At 37.5% G+C, this 23,251-nt stretch overlaps 2 protein-coding genes across 4 annotated transcripts; both read right to left on the bottom strand.

The window, feature by feature from the left end:
• Positions 1 to 282: 282 nt before the first annotated feature.
• Positions 283 to 4,163, bottom strand: tmem216 (transmembrane protein 216). Its single transcript, XM_062999959.1, has 6 exons — positions 4,104 to 4,163; positions 2,947 to 2,960; positions 2,743 to 2,836; positions 1,611 to 1,703; positions 1,314 to 1,515; positions 283 to 545 (listed from the first exon to the last, which is right to left on the bottom strand). The coding sequence occupies exons 1-6, from the start codon at positions 4,114 to 4,116 to the stop codon at positions 530 to 532; spliced, it is 432 nt and encodes a 143-aa protein (XP_062856029.1). The 5' UTR covers positions 4,117 to 4,163; the 3' UTR covers positions 283 to 529.
• A 1,504-nt stretch (positions 4,164 to 5,667) lies between these two features.
• Positions 5,668 to 22,523, bottom strand: LOC134319426 (zinc finger protein 638-like). 3 transcript variants are annotated; one of them, XM_063000603.1, is made up of 19 exons: positions 22,446 to 22,523; positions 19,476 to 20,302; positions 18,931 to 18,992; positions 18,245 to 18,283; positions 18,082 to 18,128; positions 16,660 to 16,766; positions 16,459 to 16,520; positions 15,127 to 15,165; positions 13,719 to 14,319; positions 12,265 to 12,346; positions 12,144 to 12,181; positions 11,809 to 12,018; positions 11,518 to 11,712; positions 11,304 to 11,435; positions 10,831 to 10,964; positions 7,466 to 7,508; positions 6,939 to 7,014; positions 6,311 to 6,432; positions 5,668 to 5,946 (listed from the first exon to the last, which is right to left on the bottom strand). In XM_063000603.1, the coding sequence occupies exons 2-19, from the start codon at positions 20,265 to 20,267 to the stop codon at positions 5,923 to 5,925; spliced, it is 2,805 nt and encodes a 934-aa protein (XP_062856673.1). In that variant the 5' UTR covers positions 20,268 to 20,302; positions 22,446 to 22,523; the 3' UTR covers positions 5,668 to 5,922. The 3 variants fall into 3 exon arrangements, with proteins under 3 accessions (XP_062856673.1, XP_062856672.1, XP_062856674.1); XM_063000602.1 differs by having other exon boundaries at positions 5,669 to 5,946; positions 16,660 to 16,769; XM_063000604.1 differs by lacking the exons at positions 5,668 to 5,946; positions 6,311 to 6,432; positions 6,939 to 7,014; positions 7,466 to 7,508 and adding an exon at positions 8,482 to 8,680 and having other exon boundaries at positions 16,660 to 16,769.
• Positions 22,524 to 23,251: the final 728 nt, after the last annotated feature.

Genomic DNA, 23,251 nt, shown 5'->3' with positions numbered 1-23,251 from the left:
CAGCATGCACTTGATGTTTAAACTCTTTACCTTGTTCATGTGTCTGGAAAGCTTTTATTTAAGTGAGATGTAGATTCAACTGGCAGTAATCAAGTCTGGCTGTATTTAGTCTGATGATGAATTTAATTTGGTTAATTGATGATTGTAATGATGTAAATAAATTGTATTTTTTTTATTACGAAATACTAATTTAAGCAATTGTTGAAGAACTGTATATTGTGTTTACTATTGTCTTATTGATTAAAGATCCAAAACATGTGAGACAAATATCCAAAAGCAAACTGTTTATAACAAAACTCTTACATTTATTTAAATATTTAAAAGGCATTTGGTGATATAAAAATACAAAACAGGTCATTTTAATAGTCAGAAAAAATGTACTGAAGTGATTGAATATTAATATTTTTTTCATTACTTGTCTAATAACAGTAACTATTTGTAGTCTGCATCTAAGCAATATAAGTAAACTGTATACCACTGATGTGCAGCAAATTCAGGGCATATGAAATAATTCCTCATGTTCACGCTCTTAATACCCACTGGCCCTGAAGGAAAAGACACAGAATGATAGTGAAAAATTTAAAAATCAAAGAGTCACAATTAACACAGCACACAATATTGCACAATTACTAGCTAAGTCTTGTACAAAAGTCTGAACTACAAAAGTGAATAAACCTCATAAGTTAATTTTGATTAGGTGTTTTGGGGGTCTAAAAATCACAGCGCAGAAGTATCATTTTTCCACTAAATAGAGCTTCCAGCAAAAACAGGCGATACATGTAAACAGTGACATTAATCACATTAGAAAGGCATATCCGTATTGCATGATGATGTTTAGTGTGGAAAAAACAACTCCAGTGGCCTCTTCAATAAATAGGAACTTGGAGTTGAGAACCTTTTAGTCGGTGCCTGACCTCACAAATACTCTTATTAAAAAGGCTTGCCAAAGTCTTCCAAGTAAAGTAAAGGCTGTTTAAGCTGCAAGAGGGTAGTGTATGTTTAACTTTTCATTAATGCCATTGATTTTGGAATGGAATGCCAACAAAGCTCATGAACAGGAGTATAACATACTTTTTGTCATATAGTTTATGTGGTTTTAAGCACTCTGGCTATTTTACGTTATTGGTTGACACGGGGACTCTATATTCAGTATATTCTAGTGTTTTTAAAGGGTGTTGATGTAGAAACTCTAATACCCCGATTTCATTATTTTTTAAGTCAAATTAAAGTAGTTATTATTCTATACCAGTTTCTTTAAATTGTTTATTGTAGCTGATATGATTTAGGTCTGAGCACAAAAAAATAGAAGTTACCTGGAAAAAGCTGCAATGGTCATCAGAGCCAGAATCAGCTCCAAGCCGTAGAAACAGAGCAAGACAGCATTAAGAATGAATTCAAAACGCAGAATAAAAGTCTGCAGGAGCAAAAAGTAGACACTTAACACCGTGCAGGGCACCAGAACACCAACACTAACTGTTAGAGTCAGAGTTCTCTCACACAGGTTTCCTTTCCAACCTAAAACAGAGGATTTAAATTGGGAACATTAAGTAAAGTCAAAGTTTTACAAAGCCTTAAAAAGTTAGTCAATTCTAACATATTTGTACACTGACCATAAAAGAGTCGCAGGGTTTCAAGGCCAAGAAAGATCAGCAACAGAGCAATATCCAGTATAAGATTTGCTTGAGGATATGGCAGCAACACCCCTGAAGAGGTAATCCATAAATAATAAAACTTAGCTTTTTAAAAATTGATTTACCTTAAATCAGTGCACACAGTATATAAAAATGTAATTTTATTTACAAATTTACTTTATACACAAGTATGTGGACACCCCTCCTTAGTACATCGTTCAGATGTGGACACATTGTTACCAACTTGTTTAAAATCAATAATATTAAATTAATTACATGTTTTTAGGTCGCTTCTTGTTCCTGCATGACTGTGCGTCAAAGCAAGGTCAATAAGAACATGGTTTAAGAACCAGTCCAAAAAAACAGAGCCATTATGATTTTCTCAGTGCCTAACCTCATAAATGCTCTTTGAATGAATTAGCACACATTTCCACAGACACACTCAAAAAACTTCTGAAAAGGGGGGAATTGTAACTGCATATAAATGTTCATTTTATTTGGAATGAGATGTTCAAAATGCTCAAAGTCAGGTGTCCACATACTTTTGCCCATAAGCCAAAAGTGTACATACACAACACAATTTATGTAATTAAAAGTATGTTTTGAAATCACTGCACTCCTGAAGTGCATGTCTCTGTCACATTTGTGAAATATGAGCAATTGCCTCTATTGATTTTCTGGACACATTTGGCCTGAGGAAAAAATGTGTTTACTAGAAAATGAATCATTACATTTCATTCAACTGCTTTATCAGGGTCATGGTCATGCCGGGTCCGGTTTCACCAGGAAACACTAGGCCCTAGGCAGAAATACCCTGGACAGAACAGCAATTCATTGCATGGCTTCAACCACCACCAGCAATTTAATAATATTAATTTATTGATGATTAACTGCATCCAAGTCCAATATTCACAATTAGCTAAAAATCATTGTGATTTGGTACTGATGTAATAACTGTGACAGGCATACCGTTATCATGACCCCATAAATTACAGCAAAACATTACAGCAATACCTGTCTTTGGTTATTACTCTACAGATATGGAGGACAAAGACTGGGCTAAAACAGTGGTTCAACATAAGAAATTGGGGATGTGGGTTATATAATTTACCTTTATAAATAAACATTAGTATCTCAGCAATAAAGAAGGCAGCAAAATACCAGCCATTTAAATAAAACAGGATCTGCAGAGGTGTGGAAGACAACTGACATTCTGTTAAAGAAGCTAACAGTTACTTACATAATCGTTCACTTCAAAAGACAACACAGGAGCAAATAAACATAAGAGGAAGCTTACATCACAATAAAAGGATACAACAGGGTGTCTTCCTGTAAAACAAAAAACCCAAACGTGTTTATATTATATTTTATAACAGGAAGCCGCTAGTTGTCCAAAAAAAAACCCCCACCACTTTATACTAGAAACTTCACAAAAGAGGTCAGTGCACGAGACATTTAAATATTACTATAACCTTCTGGGCACCACAGTGGCTCGGTGGGTAGCACTGTCACCTCACAGCAAGAAGGTCCTGGGTTTGATTTCCAGGTGGAAGAGTCAGGGTCGTTTCTATGTGAAGTCTGCATGTACTCACAGTGTCTGGATGGGTTTCCTCCGGAAGCTCCGGTTTCCTCCCACAGTCCAAAAACATGCAGTCAGGAGAAACTATATATATATATATATATATATATATATATATATAGAGGTGTGCTACCTATAGTGTATGATAACATGTAGGTCTATAGAGATGTGCTACCTATAGTGTATGCTCAGGGGCACAACAGTGGCAATGGTGGGGCTTGAACCGGGAACCTTATGATTAATAGTCCAGTACCTTAACAACTGAGCTACCATGGCATATAGGTCTATCGAGATGTGCTACCCATAGTGTATAATAACATTTAAATCCATCAAGATGTGCTACCAGTACTTATAAGATACATATCTATCGAGATGTGCTGCCTGTAGTCTAGTTTTAATAAGAATACATCGATAAAACTTTCACATATTTACTATATCTATAAATCTGAGCTACGGTAGGAAATTTTGATAAGGTAGGACAAATCGACAGAACACTGCAATACTGTAAATAACTTGTGTAACTGATGTGTAACAATTGGACACATATAACATATATAAATAAATCATTCACAACAGCTCTGGATGGTTGTAAATAAATTGTCATTTGAAGCTTAATGTAAATGTTTAGTTAGTTTATATAGTTTGCTTTGTAATGTAAGATGTAATCTAGAACGAGCAAATCTGTAAGAACACGATCTAGCACAGGTAACTAGTAATATAGCAATAAGTTAATGTTAAAATCTAAATGTTTTGATACACCAACTTTATATTCTAAAAGCTATTGTTTCGAAACTAAAACTACTGAACTAAAACACACACGATGCTCCTCTAATTCAGACTAGCAGCTACAGTCAACAACAATCTCAGTCGGACCAGCTCTACATCTACCTTACCGTGGGCTGCCATGTTGGAATACCATGGAGACGGCGTCAGGCTGAGGCGAGGACGGGTAACTACTGTCCAATCAAATTCAAGAAACACAAACATGTCGTCCAATCAAAAATCGGAGTCTCTGACACGCGCCTTGTTGGCTAACAGCTAAACGCTAACCTCATGGAAATAATATTATTATAATAATACATTATCAATAACAGTAATACACACAATGTATTCTTTCATGTTTACTCACCACTTCATATTGGTCACAGTGGGCACAAGGCTGGACATCCTGGACAGAGTGCCAGTCAGTTGCAAGACATTACACACTATACATTCACTCTTACGTCGTGGCATTTGAAAGTAACCTTGGCTGGTAAAATAAAGGTGGACAAACCACGTGGACTGAGGAACAACATGCAAAACTTACCATACTGACAAAAAGATGGATTCTCACGATTCATAACCCAACCAGCTATGGGACAGTGGGTAGAGCTTTGGGCTATCAGCTGAAAGGATGAGAGTCTGAATCCCAGCTCTGCCATGCAGCCACTGTTGGGTCATTGAGCAAGGCCCTTAAACCTCTCTGCTCCAGGGGCATCCTACAATGGCTGTCCCTGTGCTCTGACCCCAGCTTTCAAACAAGCTGGGTTATGCAAAGAAGTACTGTACATGTGTATATGTATAAATGACAAATAAAAGCATTCTTCTTCTTCTTCTAAAGCACCACACAGCATGATGCTTTTCATCAGACATAGTGCTTGCTGTTCTGCCTAATATTAATGACCATTATAAATGCTGTTTAGCAAATTCCAAGCATGTCCACTCAACAGTGGCCACTCAGTCATTAAGGCCTGATTGTTAACAGAGTGCTGCATTAACAGAGATTGTTCTCCAATCCTTTGAACAGGACCTGAGGCTCTTTTAGAATGATCTTTGGGTTCTTTCTTACCTCTTTACACAATCCCTTTTCGCTTGCATGTCTAATTTACCTTATCGACTCAGGTGTGCCTCGCTCTATGATCTATGTCAAAACGTCAAAAAAGTATATAAAATAAGTTAAAAAAATATCATCATAGGTTTTTCTTAGTAACCACTTCATCCTGATCATAATTGCAATTACCACCATGCTGTATATTAAAAATAAAGTGTATGTAAAACTAGGATCTAAAATATTTCCAGAACATGTATTTATTTAGGCAGCAGGGTGGCTTGGTGGGTAGTGCCGTCACCTCACAGCAAGAAGTTCCTGGGTTGGATTCCCAGGTGGAGTGGTCTGGGTTGTTTCTGTGGTTTCCTTAATGAGCTCCCGTTTCCTCCCACAACCCAAAGACATGCAAGTGAGGTGAAGTGGAGATACAAAATTGTCCATGACTGTGTTTGAACTGATGAATCATGCGTCACCTGTAACTACCTGTCCTGTCATAAATGTAAACAAAGTGTAAAACATGATGTTAAATAATAAATAAATAAAATGTTTATTTGTCTAAATAGACAAAAAATTACAATAAGAACTATATCATATTAAATAGTTTATTTTTTACAGTAAAATAAAACATTATGTAACAATTCAAATAACAAATAATTAAAAAACAAAAACAAACATTAACAATACAGATTACAATTAGCTCTGCTATATTAAGACACAAACAGAACAACTAACATGAAATCATATTGCACAATGTACCATGGCATTTGCTTTTATATAATAAATAATTACAATCACAATCCATTATATTAAAACAAAGACACCTCTCAGCTCGTTCTCTGCTAATCAGGACGATTGAAGGTATGTTCCTGAGCAAATCAGTGTAATTCCTCTAACAGAGATAATGTTCATCCATTTTTAGCCTTGTGTTCCTAAGAAAGAACAAAAAAATAACAGTACAGTTATATTAAATCCTTGACTAATTTTCATGTTTTACCAGTCCGGTTTTCCTGAGAATCACTTGGTCCAATGCAGTAACACACCCTGGACAGGAGCCAATCTATCGCAGGGCCTTGGCCATTGCCCTCTCAGACATAGCCAATCATGTCTATATGTAGACGCCCGGTTGGCTAGTAGCACTGGGTATTGGAACCCTAGATCCCTGCATTTGTAAGCTAGCGTAATTTACCACTGCACAACCCAAGCGCCTTAAGTACAGTAATATTTTGTAATCATTAACAGTAAAGGAATCTTATACCTGCATAAATATCACTTAAGCAAAAAGCAAATGTTTACCTTCACTTTTTCACGGTGCGATGGAGTTCTGCAGTGTTCATCTTTCGCTTCCTCTTCACTTGCATAAATCACATTGCACAAGTTACAGAAATATCCCACTACAGGACGCACAAACTCTGTTCCTGTGGATACAATTCCAAAGTTAATTCTCTACATGCATGCATTCCATGTTCTAAACCAGCTCTGCCAAGAAATAAGCCGAATACCTCTAGGTGACTTAAATCTCTCACACATATTCACAACGGTTATGTCAATAATCAATTCAGAACATTTGTACACAAAGGACAGTTCATTCTGGGCTATAAATATCTAAGACTAATACAGATAATCATTTCATTTATACAACATAGATGCAGTCAAAAACAATATGCCACCAAAACACAGCAGAGCACAAACATTTATAGTGTCAAATATAAATGAGTTTTTTGCCCTGCGATTACTAGGTTTAATAATGAGAGCCTAAACAAACCAATTTAAAGCTTGAACTTTATTTATTAGATATTTTAAATTCTAATAAAATAATTGTTGTCATACTATGAAATGTAAATGTAAATAGTACACACAATAGAAGGTTGATACGGTTTAAAGGTTCGGCTTGTATTATGTGAAAAAACACTACTCCTCTTACCAACTGGCTGGTTTAGTAGTACAGCATCACTTGATGGCTCAGACTTTGTATTTTCAGATGCAGCATCACTCTGGTTCTATACAATATATTACAAGAAAAACAAAATTTTACTGGGCATTCTGGAACTCCAAACACATTTTTATATTCTTACCTAAACTTTTTAAGAATAATTTTAGCAATAACATGAAATTATTCCACTTTCATACAATAGGGCACATTTGTTAAAACATTCTGTTTCTTGTGGCCAAAAATGTAAAAATGTAAAAGGCCAGTATTTGTTTAGTTCAGCAAGTCAAAGTAAAAAATATACACAAAATGAATTTGGTGGTGTAGAATGTACTGAATGTGACTTAATTTTTCTATTTCCTCACTCGACAGTCAAATTGACCATTATAGAACACATAAAACCTTGTGGTCGCAAATGTGGTCGAATGTAATTCAAGAACCATCAAAAAATCAGCCACTGGGATTAAGACTTAAACCTTAAACTTAAACCTAATCATCTGATTGATAAGATTTAAACTCACCTTACTGTTATCCTCATCTTCAGAATCAGAATCAGCACTTAACCTAGAAGAGAAGTTGTTCAGGATTTATTTTCGTAAGAAATTATAGGTAGAGATCAAAATGATGCAGTTTATAAAGTTAAGTAATTAATATACAGTGGCACATGCGGCTTTGTGGACAAGGCACTGGAATATTGATCAGAAGGATGCTGGTTCAAGCCCTACCACTGCCACATTGCCACTCTGCTGGTCCCCTGTACAAAGCCCTTAACTCTTAAATTCTTGCATTGTGTTTGTTCACAATTGAAGGTCGCTCTGGAGAAATGCATCTGTTATATGCCAGATGTGTTTGTGGGGATGTCCAGCCAGATCAATGACTCTACTGAGATTTAAACTCATGAGTTCAAACACTCTGAAGTGGTGTGCATGTTAAGACTTTAAGTACACATTTTCTTATACACTTTCTTATACACCGCTGCTGTATTTTGTCATGTTTTGCCGTGTTTTGTTGTATTTTGTCATGTTTTGCCGTGTTTTGTTGTATTTTTGTCATGTTTTTCTTTTGTTTTCGTCTTTTTGTGGTCTCTGCCGCTCCTGTTTTTCATCGGATGGTCTCGGCGTCTGTTGGGTACTGGATGGTGATGGTGAACGCTGGCGCATTTGGCTGCCGCTACCGTTACCGTATTTTATTATTTTTAGAATTTTAATTAGTAAATAATCTTATTGGTGGATTATCGCTACTCCTTCAGGAACGAGAGGACAACATTCAGTCTGGACTCATCCTTAAATTGGATTTTATTGCACCCGGAGTTTTCTGGACTTAATCTGTACTGTCGCCTGCCTAACACGAGCCGTTGCTGCCCTGCTCCAACTCTGAATTTGCTGTGGCAATTTTAGTCCTGTTTGGATTTATTCATGGACTTTACCCTGCCTCGGGTAATGATTCAAAGTCTGCCATATACTTTCACATATACGGTGATATGCCTTATTACTCGGGACCGGAGCTGCTGCGCTTAAATTCAAACACTCACCTGCCTACTGAGGTTTACACATGCTGTGTTGCTATGGGAACAGTACGACGCCCATGTTACATCTATCGGGATCCCGCCGCAGCATTTGCATGTCTGGAAGCTTTACACGGCATGGCTCCGAGCTATATCGCAGACTTTCTCTGTGTTCACTCCACTCCACAAGTTCTACGATCTTCCAACCAGCTGCTCTTACCTATTCCACGCTCTCAAAATGAGGTTCAAGGGTGACAGGGCCTTTTTAGTCTTCCACTTTTCATAAAGGAGTCCCACACAATAGATGCATTTAAGTTAAATTTGAAAAGTAATTTGTTTTCTTTGGCATTTGAGTCCATTTGTGGTTTTATTTGATTTACATGTTTATATGTTGGTGCGTATGTACAGTGTATCACAAAAGTGAGTACACCCCTCACATTTCTGCAGATATTTAAGTATATCTTTTCATGGGACAACACTGACAAAATGACACTTTGACACAATGAAAAGTAGTCTGTGTGCAGCTTATATAACAGTGTAAATTTATTCTTCCCTCAAAATAACTCAATATACAGCCATTAATGTCTAAACCACCGGCAACAAAAGTGAGTACACCCCTTAGTGAAAGTTCCTGAAGTGTCAATATTTTGTGTGGCCACCATTATTTCCCAGAACTGCCTTAACTCTCCTGGGCATGGAGTTTACCAGAGCTTCACAGGTTGCCACTGGAATGCTTTTCCACTCCTCCATGACGACATCACGGAGCTGGCGGATATTCGAGACTTTGCGCTCCTCCACCTTCCGCTTGAGGATGCCCCAAAGATGTTCTATTGGGTTTAGGTCTGGAGACATGCTTGGCCAGTCCATCACCTTTACCCTCAGCCTCTTCAATAAAGCAGTGGTCGTCTTAGAGGTGTGTTTGGGGTCATTATCATGCTGGAACACTGCCCTGCGACCCAGTTTCCGGAGGGAGGGGATCATGCTCTGCTTCAGTATTTCACAGTACATATTGGAGTTCATGTGTCCCTCAATGAAATGTAACTCCCCAACACCTGCTGCACCCATGCAGCCCCAGACCATGGCATTCCCACCACCATGCTTGACTGTAGGCATGACACACTTATCTTTGTACTCCTCACCTGATTGCCGCCACACATGCTTGAGACCATCTGAACCAAACAAATTAATCTTGGTCTCATCAGACCATAGGACATGGTTCCAGTAATCCATGTCCTTTGTTGACATGTCTTCAGCAAACTGTTTGCGGGCTTTCTTGTGTAGAGACTTCAGAAGAGGCTTCCTTCTGGGGTGACAGCCATGCAGACCAATTTGATGTAGTGTGCGGCGTATGGTCTGAGCACTGACAGGCTGACCCCCCACCTTTTCAATCTCTGCAGTAATGCTGACAGCACTCCTGCACCTATCTTTCAAAGACAGCAGTTGGATGTGACGCTGAGCACGTGCACTCAGCTTCTTTGGACGACCAACGCGAGGTCTGTTCTGAGTGGACCCTGCTCTTTTAAAACGCTGGATGATCTTGGCCACTGTGCTGCAGCTCAGTTTCAGGGTGTTGGCAATCTTCTTGTAGCCTTGGCCATCTTCACGTAGCGCAACAATTCGTCTTTTAAGATCCTCAGAGAGTTCTTTGCCATGAGGTGCCATGTTGGAACTTTCAGTGACCAGTATGAGAGAGTGTGAGAGCTGTACTACTAAATTGAACACACCTGCTCCCTATGCACACCTGAGACCTAGTAACACTAACAAATCACATGACATTTTGGAGGGAAAATGACAAGCAGTGCTCAATTTGGACATTTAGGGGTGTAGTCTCTTAGGGGTGTACTCACTTTTGTTGCCGGTGGTTTAGACATTAATGGCTGTATATTGAGTTATTTTGAGGGAAGAATAAATTTACACTGTTATATAAGCTGCACACAGACTACTTTTCATTGTGTCAAAGTGTCATTTTGTCAGTGTTGTCCCATGAAAAGATATACTTAAATATCTGCAGAAATGTGAGGGGTGTACTCACTTCTGTGATACACTGTATATTGTTTTGTATGTATGTTAATTATTTGTTAAATGTTGCATAGTTGAGTGGTATTTATAACTGATTTTAATGTACAGCACTTTGGTTGACACACGTTGTCTTTTAAATGTGCTATAACAATAAAGGTGACTTGACTTATATAACATTTGTATTATCGGTCAAGTTCCTTTGCCAAAGTGCTGGTCCTTGGGTTTTTCTCTTGTGAACTATATTACTAGCCTTTCCATTCAGTTAAACAAATAATTTAGTGGAAACCTCTACCTAAGTGCAATATGAGCAGTGACATGAAGTTATATATAATTACATAAATAAATAAACTTTTAAGTAATTACCCTTCTGCTGGTAAACTGCTGTATTTCTGCAACACTTTGATCATCAAAACATGACCACGTAGTGCAACATCTTGCTTTTCGGCATCAGCAGCAACTCTCTCAGCATCACAGACATTCTCCATCTCAACAAACCCCTTTAAAAGAAACAGTAGTTTGTTTAACACCAAATCTGGGATGAAATTGGATGCATATATTGTATTCTATATAATTTATTTTATACACCTGCTAGTTATGTGTGTAGCTGAACCATCTGTATTACTTCACTGTTTATTAATATTGTGGGGTACACCTGTCTGGGGGCATTTGCAGTTAAAATGTTATTCTATATTCACTCCATTTTAAAGTTTTTGCTAGTATGTACTGAATCGATTCAAAAGGGTGGCAGGTCCGTACATGCAAATAACAGATATTTTTTTGAGTCATCAGCCAGGCTTCATTAATAGGTTTCATGTAAACTGTGGAGACGTAATTACCTTTTTATGACTGTGAAGCAATACATGGTGGCTAACATTTCCATATCTCCTTATAATGTTTATTAAATCCAAATCTGTGTAGTCTTCTGCCTTTGGAAGGTTTCTTACCTCAAGGACTTTGCCAAAAGTTTCCTAAAATATTTCACATAAAAGTAACAAGTAAACATTCTGGACATCATTCCTAACAGAATTACCAGCATAATAATGGATTTACCTTCATGCCGTTTGTAACGTTTTCTATGTCCTGTTCCTCTGAAACAGTATTTTGTACATCCTCGGAGTTCTTGGTCTCTGCAGCTATAGTGCTGATACTCTCTTCTTTAGGCTGATCGGGTTCTTTATGACTTTGCTCAGAGTTTATTGAGGTGGCAGCACTTGGATAATTTGTGGTAACTTCATTAAATGCTTCCTAAAATAAAAAACATGTTTTTATGATTGTATTAACATGTCCTATTTAGAATACAGCACATTCATAATATAACTAACTACTTGTACAATAATTCACCTCAAAGCTGTCTGTTACTGCCTCACTGTCCTGTTCCTCTACAGACTGGTCAGGATTAGTTAGGACAACATCAGAGCTCTCAGTCGTCATAGCTGGTTCACTGATTTCTAAGTTTTCAGACTGTTGGGGTTCATTATGACTTGACTTAGTGTCCGTGTTGGTGGTAGGGATTGGATTATCTACGGCTTCTGTTACTTCATCAGACACCACCTGAAATAGTCAAATAAAGCAGCAAATGTAGGAGCAACATTCAAAAACAAACATTATACTATTTTTTTTTTTTTTTTTTTTTACAAAATACAAGAGCAGTTTGGAAACTACAGGAGAAATCTTACCTCAGTTGGTTCATTGTCTGCTGGTTGTACTGGTTCATCTGAAAGCCATAAATAATCAATCAGTTATTTGAAAACAATTGGTCTTTTATTCTTCTGCAAAAACAAAGAGAAAGAGAAATACCTTGACAAAATGAAGATGTTTCCTCCTGAAGTTCATCTAAGATGACACAGTTTTCAAAGTTCTCTGGGAAGTCAAAATCATCCTATAAAAAAGGCAATTTCGATATTATAGATATTTACACTGACTTGTCCTGTGATGTCATTTTTTATTATCACCAATACTGAGATAAGCAAAAAAAGTAAACCACAGTCTATTCATCTGTGAAGCTGCCTTAATAAAGAGTAATGTAAGTTTTACAAGGACAAAGACTCTCACAAGTTAAAATAAACGCCCAATAATAATAATGATTAGAATTGAACTGGAGCTCCAACATCAGTGCATGGTATGATTGAAACGCTCAGAACAGTTGAGGATAGCGGTTGAGCACTGCCCATATTCTGGATGTGATGTTGAAATGAATATAATGTTTCGGTGTCCATAAACTTTAGGTTAGTGTATTTTTGTGTACAAACAGTTGGTCAACAAAAACAACAAAACCAAGCTGATGGACAATTGGGTGACTGTGCTGTGTTTGCAACTTGTCTACATGTAGTTCAAAAGCTATTTGTGATCTACTGTATATGGGTGGTGCAGTGGCTCGGTGGGTAGCACTGTTGCCTCACAGCAAGAAGGTCCTGGGCTCGATCCCCAGGTAAAGCGGTCCGGGTCCTTTCTGTGTGGAGTTTGCATGTTCTCCCCGTGTCTGCATGGGTTTCCTCCCACAGTTCAAAGACATGCAAGTGAGGTGAACTGGAGATACAAAATTGTCCATGACTGTGTTTGACTTTAAACTTGAACTGATGAATCTTTTGTAATGAGTAACTACCATTTCTGTCATGAATGTAACCAAAAATGTTAAAATCCTATTAAATAAATAAATTGTGATCTATGAGGCTATACGTTTTCATGTGTCAGAGGAAACCCAATACTGCATAGCGTTTTGGAGCGCTATGGAGGCTGACAGGTATGACGGCGGCAACTTATACATTTAGCACATAGGTATTTCAAATGTCTATACACACTTGGTAAGGTGTGTGACCATGTATTTTTACTTTAGGTAGGAAAGCCAAATATAACATGGGCACAACAGAAGATAGTTGCTAGTTATAACATTAACAAAACTACAGTATAATAGGCTGGTAACATTAGCCATTAGCTTTTTAGGTGTTCTAGTCAAATGTATGATTATTAATTGCTAAATATGCTTGGGGGGTGCTGTGCCGAACCAGTACAGCTGAGATTTAAGCTATGTTTGGTGTGGTTGATGGCTGAACAGCCTAGCCATTGGGAGGTGCACTTGTCAGTGCTGGTCCCATGTCCGGATATGGTATGTGAAGTAGAACAAAAAAGATATGCTTATGAATTGCTATGTCATGACTAAACACTGACTACAATTAAAAACACATTTGGTCCAAAGACACCAAAAAGAAATTAGTTTTTTTGTTTGTTAAAAATCACTATTTTAGTAAACATACCTCCTCCTTTAGTACTTCAGCTTGTTCTTTTGGGTCTGGCTCCTCACACTCGAGTTTTAGTTCTTCTCCCTTATCTGCGATCACTTTCATCCCTACAAGGTCACTGTCTGAGTCTTGTGCTGCAACACTTTTGTCGCCGACACTTTGTCTCACTGCAGTATCTCCACCTGAATTTGTACTCCGAAGTTTGGATGGAGAACAAGAAGATCGAGATGACTTCTTTGATTCCCGTGTAGCTGGAGAATAAGAGGATCGAGATGACTTCTTTGATTCCCGTGTAGCCGGAGAATAAGAGGATCGAGATGACTTCTTCCAAGAACCGTCTTTACCAGGAGAACGTGAAGAACTGTATGCCTTCTTTGAAGATTCAGGATTAGCAGTCGAACGTGAGGAATGAGAGGATTTTTTTTTAGATGATCTTTCCTTGGAGTGTCGAGAATCATCTTTCTCTTTTAACCGCTGACCATTAGAAGAGTGAATCTTGTCTGACGAGCGTCTTCTTTTAGGACTAGGAGAGCCATTGTGAGAACTGTGTTCTCCTGAGGTAGATCTTCGACAAGTTGAATTTTGTGATTCTCGTTTGTCATAAACATCAGTATCTCTGAATGGTAAGAAATGTTGTAAATGAGAAACACATGACCTGTTTTTGGGACATGATAGCAAAGCACAATATATGTTCTAATACAAAGGGACACTCAAGCATTACATAAAATTGTGCTAAGGACAAGTTTAGTCCCCCTTTTCTGCTGAAATAGGCATTAATCTTTTTGAAAGGCTTTTCACTATGTTTGGAAATACAGTATGACTATGACTGCTTTTCTAACCAAGATCAGAGGTGTAAGATGGGGTTGAGATAAAGGTTTACAAAGCATGCCAGTCATGTTTTTTCCTCAACCTAGCCATTGGGGGTGCAAGTATCACTCCACTGTTAACAGGCTGGATACCAGCTTAAACTATACTACTGTTGGGTCAGGGAAAAGTAGGAGACAGGGAAGGAATGTTCTGAGGAGAGTTATATGGAAAAAAAGAGTACAGAGGATGGAGTCTCCAGGCAAGAGGAGGCGATTTCTGGATGTGGTGAGGGAGGACATGCAGGTGGTTGGTGTAACAGAGAAGGATGTTCAGGACAGAGCAAGATGGGGACAAATCAGTGCCATCAACTACCATTTACCATACATAATAATGAGAAAAGATTCAGGAAACCCAGAAAAAATCATCATGCTATTGTGATAAACACAGCAACTTCAGAAAGCTGTGCCTTGTTGTGACCCTTGCTGTGACCCTGGTGCTAAATAATCCATCATACAAAAATAAATAAATAAATAATAATATTAAAAAAACAAAGATTTAACATACAAAATAATTAAACCAACAATCATGTTAACAGTCTTTGACAACATTTATTTACCTTCTAGCAGATGCATGACCCTGATCCCTCTCTGGGTACCTGCAGAAATAGAAATGATATTTTTAATGTATAAAAGTACTACTGATCTAGGCTTACGCCTTTAAATATAGATAGTCTCAAAGTGGGGGCTGTTGGGTGGCACAATGGGAAAAACCACATTAGCCCACTGCAGCTGAGATCCAGGGTTTAAATCTCTGTGATGCTATCAGCTGGTCAGGCATCTACACAGACATAACAGACTATACGGCAGCAGATAAAAGGGAAAAAAAAAAGAAAATATATTTTAATATACTTTAGTTATAATACAAATAGAATGAAATAAATGAATGCTTATTGTATGTGCAAAGGTTTGAACACTGTAATAAGTGTAATAAGTAATATCAGCGTGTGTTTGTGACCAGCTTTGTTTCTATTTTGAATTAAAAAAAAAACCCTCTCATTATTTCTGTATAAAACACTTCTAGATCTAAGATGTTCTTAAAGCATCTTGTTCTTGCAGCACATCAGGTTTAAGATCTATCCACAGATATTTGAAGTCATGAGACTGTGAGGGCCATTTTAAAATGATCTGCCTGTGCTTCTTGAAGTAGTTTATGGTGTGTCCTTTTATTTGAAGCCATCCTCTTTTTAGCTTGAGCTATTTAAAAAAACTGTGACAGTTGGTTCCAGATAGTTGGTTCCAAATAGTTTCTTAATAGGTTTATTTTTAGCTTCAACATTCTACAACACGTGTTTCCACAATGACTCTGGCTTATCTAGATGTTTCGCATACTTTAGATGTTGTGATTACGTCACAGGTAAGGCTTGTCTCTAATGACTCTTTCAGGCATATCCTTTTTATCAGCTTAACTTTCTTGCAGGTTGTTTGTCAATGAGGTTGTGCTCTGCCCTCCAGGCCAGCAGTTCTATCTGAGAGCCTATTTCAGCTCCCCTTAGCTGCCATTACTTAATGACAAATTAGATAATGGTCCTTTTTCTGTTTGGGCCTGACCTATGCCCCTATGCACAAAGCAAAGTCTGATGAGGTTGGTTTGAAACTCCAATGGTCTAGACCATTTTTCAAACCCTGGACCGTGACCCACCCAAGGGCCAGAAAATGGGTTGCAGAGAAAAATTATAATTAAATAAACTAATTTAACAGGCACATAAACACATAATGAATTTGTCCACATATGCCCCTATTTGGAGGCTTTATGTTACATCTAAACCACAATGGGACCAGATTGCCACCATTTTTATTAATTAGGTATAAACACCCGAACTGAAACGCCATCTATGTTTACCCATTACGGAAATAGGTGAACTTAAGATGATGTGTTTAAAATGACTTACTTTTCCAGAAGTTTAAGCTGACTCTTAGCATGGAAAGCACCTGTAATGTGCAGAGACCATTCCTATATGAAAATAAGAAAATCCATGTATATTTTGCATTACATAGAACCATTTTTATTAATATTTCCAGATTTATGAGAGGTAATTTATGTATCTTTAAGTAGCAGGTGCATATGCTGGCTATAAGAAGACTAAACTTACCTTTTCAGAGAGGACAGTAATGTTACAAAGAACACACAAGTATGGAAAAACAGGAGGGATTCTGCCTTGGAAGGCTGATAATTCCTTCTTGGTTGGCATCCTGAAATCTTCTAAAAGGTAAAAAAAAAAAAGCATTAAAGGTATTAAGACAAAAACTTGTAAGCCCAGTACATTCCTAGATTTTTTTTTTTAACAATAGCTTTATTTCTTGTGGGCTCAACCTGGACCTTGTTTACAATTGGTTGTTCACACACTTTTTATTGAATGTTTGAGTAAATGCACCCAATAAATGTTTAAATCCAATGTAAACGTAATTGCTCAAACCAGTTCTGATGCCTGTTAGTCACATGACAAGAGCAAATGCATTCCTCTTCTTAAGCCACAGCAAACAAACAAAACCCCACCCAATACATTGAGTCAGGTACAAGACAAACACTTGTTCACGTGCATAAATAGTTCACTGTAACATTGTTCCATGAAGTCACCAAGCCAGAAATATGAATAATCAACAAAACGCATGAAATTAAGTGTAAACACGTTCATATAACAACACAGCACATGAAACTATGTGAACTACAGACAGGGGACAAAGTCAAAATCCTTTATTATATTTAGCTGTTATTAACTAGACACAATATGTCTTGGAACAGTTTAAAAAGTACAAAAACAATATAAGATCATTCTGTGACCATTAAACTAACCAGATACTGATTTTTGTTTATTTATTAGGATTTTAATGTCAGGTTTTACACTTTGATTACATTCATGACAGGAGAGGTAGTTACAGGTTACACATGATTCATCTGTTTAAGAAGGTCCCAGTCCTTTCTGTGTGGAGTTTGCATGTTCTCACCGTGTCTGCATGGGTTTCTTCCAGGAGCTCCGATTTCCTCCCACAGTCCAAAGTGAGGTGAATTGGAGATACAAAATTGTCCATGACTGTGTTTGACATTAAGGACTTGAACGGATGAATCTTGCGTAACCAGTAACTACCTGTCCTGTCATGAATGTAACCAAGACGTGTAAAACATGATGTTAAAATCCTAATAAATAAATAAATAACATCTGTTTTAGTTCACTGACAAACAGTCACAGTTAAGTAAACTTGCATGTCTTTGGACTGTGTGAGGAAACCGGAGCTCCTGGAGGAACCCCCCACACATCCATGGAGAGAGCATGCATGCATGCAAAAAGACCCTGGACTGCTACACCTGGGAATCAAACCCAGCCTTCTTGCTGAGAAGCAACGGTGCTAACCACTGAGCCACCCTTAAATATTGATTTTAATCAACCTAAACACCAATGGATTTTTGCCTGATGTGTTAAGCAGTGCTCTCCACCACCATTACCAATACAACAGTTGAGAACACCTCTGTATTTTTGTAACTAGCTATATATTTGGAAAAAAATGAAGACTTGTACCTCCTGTATCTGAGAAGCTGTGCTTTGGTGGTAGGTGGCTTTCATTCCTATTCAATTACAAAATTGATAGTTAATAACATTTTGTACACACAATACTAGTGTAAACAACAAATTAGAGCTTTACTACTGTAATGCAACACAAAAATTGTTTTTAAGTATTTACCTTCTAGCAGATTCAAGAGTATGATCCCACTTAGGGTACCTACAAAAATAAATAATGATTAAATTGTCATTGATGTAAACTCTGACACTCTCTGAGAGTAAATAGTGACAATAATCCTGATACAATAATTTGACAGCACAGCTTTTAACAATAATCTGTAATAATCTGTAACATCTACGGCATATTTACGATAAAACTCTAAAAGCTTCAATTTCAGGGCGATAAAACACACTAGCACACTGAGCTCATATCTTGAACTTGCAAGTTTTGAATTAGGAGGAGAATGTGTGGAAAAAAGGGGCATTCGAATGCTCAGGTGGAATGTCAGCTTTGCTATAGGCTGGCCGGGAACTTACACAGATATGATGGGCTATTTCTGAGGGACAGCGGGCCAACAGGATTTCTCATGGCTGCTGCAATTATGGCCTCTGTTAAATGATTGATTGGGCCTGCACAGAGACTGGAAATAATGGAGAGCAGTGCGTGACTCTTCATATGTGATACTGATCCCTCATGCAGTTGAAAAGAAGCTGCTGTCTACTATACACATCTACACATAATTACATGAGGAAATGTTTGTTAAGTACACCATCCTAGGTCAGAAAGACACAACTGGCCAATTACATACAACTAGGTGACAAAGACATAAAATTTTTTATTTTTTTTATTTTAAAGTAAGTACTTACTTTTGCAAGAGATTAAACTGACTGTTGGCATGCTGAGTATTCCTAATGTGCACAGTCCAGTCCTACAGAGAAAAAGAAATCCAAATTGCAGAGAATTACAGATGTTATGAACCTCAACTGCATAAGGGCTGTCAGTCTGAGAGACTGAAAGAGCGCTTATAGTCCGGATTTAGCGCCATCTGATTTCCACCTTTTGAAATGCTCAAAGAAGCTTTAAGTGGGAGAAGATTTTCATGTGATGATGATGTGAAAGTTGGCAGGACGCTGAGAAAAATGCATTGGAAGGTGACTACATAGAAAAGTGATGTAATTTGTATTTTAAATGTTAAAATATTGTTTCAATAAAAGTAATGTTTGATCAGTGAAAATTTATTTGACATCTGTAAAATATGCCCAATGCAATCAGACAGCAGAATTAAATTATTTATCATGGCCGATTTCTGTATAACATTCTTTAGTACTTACAGACTTTAGTACTTACAGTACTTCTTCGGTATGACTGGTGGATGAACAGTAATGGCTGTGTGAAAGTTTAACTTACTTACCTTTTTAGAAAGTACTGTGATGTTGCAGAGAATGCATGCATAAGGAAAAACTGGGGGAACTTTGCCTAAGAAGTCTGATGCCTCCTTCCTAGTAGGAACCTTTTTACAAAGATTATTACTGTCTATTACGAAAGAAAGCAAAGGCCTTAGACCTCTGTCAGAATTCGTAAAAGAGTGTGAATCTGTTGATGAAGACTCTAATGCTGCTGAGGTATAAACTTTTTTGCTGTAATATAGGTCGTCACTGTCCCTGGAGCGACCATAGTCCAGAACTCTGCTGCTTTTACTACTGGAGCCACTACTGCCATTAGCCACAGCTCTTGTTTGACGAGGGTTCCCCCAGCGGTCTTGCCAGCTTTGAACTTGATCTGGGGGGAGAGGAAACGCTGAAGGTGCAGACTTATCTAATGGATACTTGATGGATTTTAAGTTGCTGCTGTCTTCCCAAACAGATGTGCTGGACCTGGAAGATAAAGTACTGGACACTTTTTGTTCTTTGATCTGTAAAAGCAGTTTGGGAAGTGTGTCGATAGTGATGAGATGCTCAGGAAGTTCTGCAAGTTGGGCGAGGTCGGTTGGGTCAAGTCCACAGCTTTGAAGAAAGGACCTAGCATTTCCAGGTAGACGGACGGAAACGTCCACAGATCTGCTGGAAGCTGCCATAGAATGGGGTGGTTCCTGAGATGCAGCTCTTCGATACCTATCCGACTTCCTCTGGTACGAATCAGCATACATGTCTTGATGAGACTGAAAATCATCTGGTGGGCTTCTTCTGCAGTAGTTGTGTGACATGGTGCAGGACGGAAGGATTTCAGATGACGAAACAGCTGGAGATGGTGTAAAAAAATTAGTGAATCAGTAAAAGAGATTTTGAGAAAGATGAGACAAAGTGGTCAAGTTGCAGGTTATTTACTTAATGATGGCTGTAGATAAGGAGAAAATCATGTAGTCAAAGCCATTCTTGTTGATATCCAAGTAAGGGTTCAACATATGACTTACCTAATAAATCAGTGAAGAACCATTCATATGCTGGTGCTTTATAATCATGTATGAGACACCATCATAACTGCAAATCTGACCTGGCTTTCTTGCTCTTAGGGTAATATTTAGAATAAGTATGTAGAACAAGGATGCTTTGCAAGGCCAGGTCACTTCTTCAAGGGTTAGAAAACAAAAAAGGTGATGCTGAAGATTGGACAGCACTGATCACCAAATAAACAAAGTAAATTCCATGTAAAACGATAAACATTTTGGAATCGAATAGTATTCTCAACTGGGATTAATATACAAACATAAGAGAAATATAAAAACATACTACACCATCTCTTATAACAATATTAAGCTGGCTGGTTTCAACAAGTAGGGACATTTCTCAAATTTTTGTGCAGATTTAACTTGCATTCCAGACCTAGTATTGGATCTGTGCTACAGTAAAATAGGCCTACAGTTGAAGTCTTAGTCTTAAAAACAAGCAAACCTTCTCAGGTGGCTTAGCAGTCTAACACGCTAACACTGCAAAATGTTCGAACTCGCGAGTAAAATTTTAGCCAGGCATTCACTCAAACACAAGTGGCCATGTTTGAGGAAGGAAAGGTTTTACGGGATGCAATGTCCTGAACTGGTCTAGGGGCCTGCACAAGTAAGGGGAAGTCATATGTAGCGTGGGATCCCAACGCTGGCAGATTTATGTCGGGGGTGTTGAGCCTGCTCTGCTTGATCAGATCAGGGGTTGTGAAAGTGAAAACAGATTCACAATCGGAAGTTGGAAATTACTAGATTGGGAGATAAAGGGGAAAAATTCCTTCTTTATCCCCCAGTAAAAAAAACCAAACAAAAAAAGGGGACAAAAATGATTCATACACTGACAAAAATAATATATAAAACAAAGCTTTTGTTTTATATAGCTTTAATAAAACAAAACTATTGTGTGTGTGTGTGTGTGTGTGTGGTCAGGACAATTAAGAACTGCCCTGTAAACAATTGTGCGACGTCTCTTTTTAACAAAGTGAACTTTTTTTTTTTACCTGCTATTGGCTCCTGAATTACACTACATAATGTACAATGTATGCTTACCTGCCACTCTGTACTATGTGGAACACCTTTTCATTGTCAAAATAAAAACTCTGAACTCAATTTCATATTAATGAAACCAGCCAAAATGGTTAACAAAAGACAGGCTGAGTTTCAGTAAGCTTGTGGCTACTTTTGCTTCAAATTCTTGACCAACTGGAGTGGACCCTTATGTGGTCTTTTGGTGGTTGTAAAAAGTTATTTAAATTACCTTTGCCAGTCTGTCAGCTTAAACCAGTCTGTCCTTGTATACCAAAATATGTTTTTAATTCATACACCTACTATACAGCTCAAACGGACCTTAGATGTCAAGTTTTAGCACTACCTATGCTGTTTTTTTTATTATTTTGTCCACCAATTGTTCATATTTAACACTGTCCTTCTCAAACCTAGTGTTTATTACAAATTGATATTAAAGCATATATATTAAAAGAAAAACTAGAGTATTTAGTATTATACATAAATTCTTATTGTCCATGACTTACACTTAAAACGTAAGTATTGACTTATGTTAGAAAACATTAATTTTTGGTCTTTTTACTTTTATTTACTTTCTATTGTAGTTCAATTTTCGTTTACCTATACAAAATATACACAAAAATTGAAAATAAGTCCTGTGGTGAGATTACACAGAACCAAAAAAAAAAACAGCCTACAAAAACAATTGGCATTATATTTTTTATATAAAGTAATTGTATAAATGTCGTAACTGTACAGTATTTTTACACAAAATGTCATTTTAACATTAAACCCAAACAGCGAACGCTAGCTATTATTCTGCTTGGAACCCCAAGAACTCGGTCATGTTTCTCATCTGTGACTAACTGTAAACAAATTAACTGTTAACAAAACTATTTTTTTTCTTTGATTAATAAACAAAAACAATATAAATAAACATACCTCATTGTTGACTGCAGGGTGTTACACGTTAAAATACGACACTAGCTAGCACCGAAGCTAACATAATACTCGCTCTCAAGGAACGCAGAAATCCAAGCACAGTAAAAGTCTCCATGATGCGTTACATTTTATAATGTGATCCTTGAAGTAATTGTTTTACCTCAGTGCTAAATTACAGTTTATTTAGCAGAGATATTTAAATATTAGACTTCACTGTTCATTATAAAGAAATACTAAATACTAACATTTAAAAAATGGGGAGAACATGCAAACTCCACACTGAAAGGACCTGGACTACCCCACCTAGGGATTAAACCCAGGACCTTATTGCTGTGAGGTGACAGTCCTACCCAACGAGCCACCGTGCTGCACCATCCTGACAACCTACTACTTGACTTATATCTATTTTTCATATTCTCAATAAAAGTGCTTGTTTTAATACTACTAATCATTTTGCTTGCTTATTGGTTTTATTATCAACAACCTGTATTTAATCATTTAACTTTAGTAATTTTTTGCCACCTGGAAACACTGAACACAAGGCAGAAATAAACCCTGGACAGCCCTGGAGGCAATCAGTCACTGTTCAAAAATTAAGGCACTTAATTATCACAGTATAACCCCGAGTGGGGAGATTTCTCATAAGTGATGCAATTACGACCTCTGCTGGCTGATCAATGACACTTGCACAGAATGAAACAGAAATAGTGTGCTGTGGTCAGATGAGTCCATGTTTTCACGAAATCCCTGAAGTTCTTTCTGCCAAAGGGCAAAAGGATAATCCAAATTGCAAAAAGTGCAAAAGC

Source organism: Trichomycterus rosablanca, chromosome 8 (assembly GCF_030014385.1).
Source record: "Trichomycterus rosablanca isolate fTriRos1 chromosome 8, fTriRos1.hap1, whole genome shotgun sequence".
Classification (NCBI taxonomy): domain Eukaryota; kingdom Metazoa; phylum Chordata; class Actinopteri; order Siluriformes; family Trichomycteridae; genus Trichomycterus; species Trichomycterus rosablanca.
This window is presented reverse-complemented; position numbering and strand designations above follow the sequence as displayed.

Excerpts from the sequence above, each read along its gene's own strand:
- tmem216 (XM_062999959.1), bottom strand. Across the intron at positions 1,704-2,742 it reads ACTAATGTTTATTTATAAAG|GGGTGTTGCTGCCATATCCT; the intron begins GTAAATTATATA and ends TTACCTCTTCAG. Across the intron at positions 1,516-1,610 it reads AACCCTGCGACTCTTTTATG|GTTGGAAAGGAAACCTGTGT; the intron begins GTCAGTGTACAA and ends CCTCTGTTTTAG.
- LOC134319426 (XM_063000602.1), bottom strand. The coding sequence starts at position 20,267 with ATGTCACACAACTACTGCAGAAGAAGCCCACCAGATGATTTTCAGTCT. Across the intron at positions 15,166-16,458 it reads CAGCTTAAACTTCTGGAAAA|GTACCCAGAGAGGGATCAGG; the intron begins GTAAGTCATTTT and ends CTATTTCTGCAG. Across the intron at positions 5,947-6,310 it reads CGCACCGTGAAAAAGTGAAG|GAACACAAGGCTAAAAATGG; the intron begins GTAAACATTTGC and ends GTTCTTTCTTAG.